This window comes from Bactrocera neohumeralis, unplaced genomic scaffold (genome assembly GCF_024586455.1).
Source record: "Bactrocera neohumeralis isolate Rockhampton unplaced genomic scaffold, APGP_CSIRO_Bneo_wtdbg2-racon-allhic-juicebox.fasta_v2 ctg2550, whole genome shotgun sequence".
NCBI classification, from domain to species: Eukaryota; Metazoa; Arthropoda; class Insecta; order Diptera; family Tephritidae; genus Bactrocera; species Bactrocera neohumeralis.
The window spans coordinates 15,461-20,136 of record NW_026090211.1 but is presented as its reverse complement, the minus strand read 5'-3'; the positions used below and the strand labels follow the sequence as shown (position 1 = coordinate 20,136).

Below are 4,676 nucleotides of genomic sequence, written 5' to 3'. Positions count from 1 at the left end.
TCTTTTTTCTGCGTTGTCTTCACTCAACAATCTCATGCCCACCTTCCTTCCGCCTACGGCGATTACTCAGCGCTTAAGACGCGGTCGGCGCTCGCCTTTAGCGCAGCGATGCCCCCACTTATGCGAAGCTACAGCGGGGCGGCACGCGACACCTCCTCGCTGGTGCTGGCAGCTGCAAGTGACTACGGCCCCTTTGGAGCCGCGGCGGCGACTGTGTCTCCGTTGTCGCTGTGGGCCGTCGACGCCTCCGGGCCCGGTCGGTGCACAACCTCCTCGCGGTACGCCGAGGCGTCGCTGCTGCGGCGCGAATTGGAGCTGCGAGGGGAGTTTCACCGCTTGCGAGCTGAGGAGAGCGAGCAGATGCGACTGCGGCAGGAACAGGACCGACGCGAAGCGGACGCGGAGGAGCGACGCCATCTCATCGCTGCGGCGCGGGACATAGAAGAGCAGCGGGCAAAGCGGATGGAGGAGCAACAAGAAAAGATCCTGCAGCGAGAACGGGAACTGAGGAATGGAAGATGGAACGCATGAAGGAGGCCGACGTGCGCAGACAAAAACTGCTCGAGGAAGAAGATCGGCGCAGAGAGCTGCAGTACCAGCGAGAGCTTTCCCGCATCAAAGAGGAATCCGACCTCCGCGTAGCTTCTAAGCAGCAGGCGGAGGCGCTTGATACGGCCCTGACCAAGTCCATCGCGGAGTCCCAGGACGCGATGTCGAGGAAACTGTCTGAGGAGTTAGCGACCCGCGACGCGGCCCACAAGGCGGCCGCGCAGCAGCGGGAGCAGGAATGGACGGCGAGGGTCGAAGCCCAAGAGGTGGCTCGGGCGTCAGAGATGGCAAACCTGACACACCGTCTGCAACAGGACAAGACCGTGCCGCGCGAAGCGAGCACCAGCTATCGGAGGCGCGCGATCAACTGCAACGCCTGATCACGGAGATTGAGGGGCTGCGACAGCAGCGCCAAACGAGTGGGGCGAGTGAGAGCTCCCTGCTAGAGACACACAAGAGCGCCATCGCGCGGCTGCAGCAAATGTACGAGGACGACAAGCGCGAGGCGCAGCGCGCCTTTTCGCGGAGCGCGATAGACTCAAATTTGAACAGGAGCGACGCGTCGAGGAGCTCAAAGGTCACCAAGCCTCACAGCTGCGCGACAGGAATGAACAAATCAACACGTTAGAGACGAAGCTGGCGCAGATGGAGCGCGAGCTACAGGAGGCCAAGGCTAAGATCGCCCTCACTTCGGTCGGCAATGCCAACGACCCCTATGGGTTTGGTGAGACCACAAAGCTCAAGGACGAAATTCGCGACTTGCGGCAAAAGGCCGACGAGCTGGAGGAGCAAAAGAAGCGCCTGGAGCGACGCCAGCGAGAGAGCGATGAGCGCGCGGACGCGCAGAGCGCGGCGCTGCAATCCATCCAAAACGAGTACCAGAGTCGTGCAAGACACAACGAGGCCGAGGTGGAGAGCCTGCGGAAGGAGGCACAGCAGGCTAAATCGGCCCTGGATGCCGAGCGCGCGGCCCACGAGGATGAACTTGCGCGACTGCGGAAGCAAATCCGCGAAGCCGAGGAGGTTGCGGTCGCGCAGAAGAGCCGCGACGCAGAAGTGACGCTTCAGAAAATGCGCGAGCGGTTCGACAATGATAAGCAGGGACTCGAGGCAGCCCAGCACCAGCTCACCCGCAAACTCAAAGCCACTGAGGAGGAACTGCAGAGCACGAAGCGTCAGCTTGAATCCACGCAACGCGAACTCAGTACCGCGAAGGTGGACCTCCAGCAGCGCGGCCAGACGCTGGAAGAAAAGACCGCTCTTTTGAAGAAGCTAGAAGGCGACGTGGAATCGAAGGCGTCTCTGGAGTTCGAGCTGCGGGACGCCAAGTCCCGCATGGACCACATTGCCGAGGAACACAAGCGAGACCGAGACTACCTGCAGGCGCAACACCAGGCTGCTCTTTCTAGCAAGGAGAAAGACGTCGAGACGCTGCGGAAGGAGTTGGCGGAATCGCGGAAGCTTGTGCAGAGCCTCCGTGAGGAGGTGACCAACTCCAAATTCGGCAAGGACGACTATCAGCAAAAGCTCAACCGTGACCTGTCCGAAAAAGAGGCCTCGCTCGCTCAGCTGCGACGTGAACTGGAGGCTAGCAAGCACAGTCAGGAGGAGTGGAAAGCCACCTACGAGGACCCGCAACGGCAGAAGGAGCGGGCGGCCGAGTCCTTCGAACAGAACCTGCGGGCTCGCGACGAAGAGGTGCGCTCCGTCAGCGAAAAACTGAACAAGGCACTGGAGGAGAAGGTCGCCGCAGAGCTGGCGCTGCGCTCCAGGAAACACGGCTGCTGGCCGGCTCGACACGCGACGGCGAGGCGCAACGGCGCTGCGCGAGCGAGAGGAGAGCCTCTCCCGCCTGAGCATGGAGGTCAAGGAGCTTCGCGAGGAGCAAGCGCGGCTCAAGGACCGAACAGGAACTGCGTCATGAACTCAGCGTGGCCAGGAATGCCTCGGAGTCCATCTCCAGCGTGCCTTCGCTGTCGGCCAACTATCGTCAGACGCAGCCGTCCATCGTAGAGCAGCAACCGCTGCCGGCCTCCTCCTTCAACGCATCCGCGTCGGCAGTTGCACCATCGCAGACGCGGCGGCCGAGTAGCTTTGATGCCTGAACGCCGGCGGCGCACCTGCAGCCCCGCACCGGTGCGGCCTCCCTCGCTATCGCCGTCGCTGCTCGCGCCGTCGCCTTCGTTGTCTGTGCCGGCACCTCTGACGCCCGTCCCGGCCCCGTCGGCAACACCGAAGCTCGACCTTCCCGTCCGTTCCGGCGCCGGTGGCTCCTACGACTTGGAAGTACAGCCTTCTTCACACGCCACCGCGCCCCTGTCCCCGGCAATCCCTGTGCCGACATTCTCCCGCACGATCCCGGCGCCGCCCGTGCCCGCCGTGCCCACCGTACCGTCGCCGGCGACGCTGACGGCGTTTCCGTCCCAGAGCCACTTTAGCGCCCACACGCCAACCGACAGTGGCTCGAGAGCGTGCTGACCATCCCGGTCCCGTCGAACCTGACGGACTACCGCAGCTCGGCGACCACCAATCTTGACTTCCACGTGGCTAAGTCTGGAAACCCAGTGCAGGTCCCAGTGTCGGTGCCGGTGCCGGCGGGGACGCTCACGCACAACGCGGTGCCAGTCCCTGCGCCAAGCGCTATGCCGTCCCACACCGCGTCCAAACCCGACACGGCGGCGGCGCTACACCCTCGGCGCTGTGCCGGTGCCCACGGTGCGCAGTCCGACGACGGCCTCGCCGCCGCAGACGGTGCCCATACCCATTCCCTCACCCACCGCGGTGCCTGGTCGGTCACGGTCGCTAAGCCTCACACGAACACGGTCACGGCAGTTGCCTCCCCTCCGCCGCCTCCACCACAGCCTCCACCAGCACAGTGGGTGGCTGCGCGTCAAGTCGGCCGTCTGCGATCCCACTCCCAGTGCCCGCCTCCTCGGGCGCACCCTCTCCCAGCACAAGCCCTGCGGCCGTGTCCGTGCCCGTGCCGGTGCCGGTCCCCGCGCCGACGCCTGCTTCTGTGCCAGTGCCGGTGCCTGTGCGAACGCACGCCCCTTCAGGCACGAGTTACCACCACCATCGATCGTAGCTCGAAACACTCGAGATACATCACCACCAGCACCACCACTACCTCTTCTTCTTCCTTTTTTTCCCCCTCCCCTCGCCGCCGCATCGTTCACTCTAGAGTACCTGCCTTGTTCTTTTTGCCGTTTCTTCTCGTTTTTTCCCTTCCCTTTTCCTTTCTGTACGAATGCCTGCTATCTCTTTTCACTTACTGCATTTTGCCAGCGCCGTTCATGTTTTTTTTTTTTTTTTTGGACGCTCTTTTCTTGACCTTTAGCCCTGTGTAGACTTCCTTCCAGTGGAGGAAACGCAGCAGCAAGCAGCATCCGCAGCCGAACGATGACGAAAAAGAAAACACGGTGAAAGGGAAACAACTCAACTAGAACTGAGAGAGCGCGTTCTCTCCACCGGCAGCGGAACCAGCCATGACACCTGGACTGTTTACAACGATGCAGATAGGAAAAGAAAAGAAAACAAAAAAAAAAACATGAAGAGTTGCTTCGCTTGCAAATGACTTCTCCCCCTTCCTCCACAGCATCATCTTTCTTTGCGTGTGTCTACGTCTAATCCGCCAATTACCTGAACATCTCGATTGTTTCTTCCTATTCCTCTTCTTTTTCCCTCTTTTTTACTGCAAGTGAAGCCTGTGTGTTGAAGAACAGCTGCTCGCAGACGACACGCTGCAAAGCAGAAAACGCAGAAGCGATCTCCTCACAAAGAGTTGCCTACCAGCAAGACAGGCGGGGGCCACCATGTCCTCGACGAAGCCGTGTGAACAGGAGTTCACCGCGACGGGCCGGCGATCTTACCTACTTCATCGCGAGCAAGCGCCACTTTGCTAACCCAACGTTAACCCACCAGTTCCAGGCACGATGGCCGTGGCCCGTGCAGCCAAGCGGCAAGGCTGCGTCTCGCAGACAACAAGTGACTGGCGGCACCGTGAAGCAAGAAAAGCCTGCTGCTGCGGCTGCCACCACCAACGAGGCTGCCTCTGTCTTTGAGGTAGCCCGGCGCCGCTACAACCGACCGACGACAGTGCTGAGTCTCTCCGCGGATCCCCACGCACC

At 61.5% G+C, this 4,676-nt stretch overlaps 1 protein-coding gene across 1 annotated transcript; it reads left to right on the top strand.

Moving 5' to 3' along the window:
• Positions 1–108: 108 nt before the first annotated feature.
• On the top strand, positions 109–2,562 carry LOC126766799 (trichohyalin-like). The gene is made up of 2 exons (XM_050484507.1): positions 109–525; positions 1,102–2,562. Exons 1-2 carry the CDS (start codon positions 109–111, stop codon positions 2,560–2,562), a joined length of 1,878 nt encoding a protein of 625 aa, XP_050340464.1.
• Positions 2,563–4,676: the final 2,114 nt, after the last annotated feature.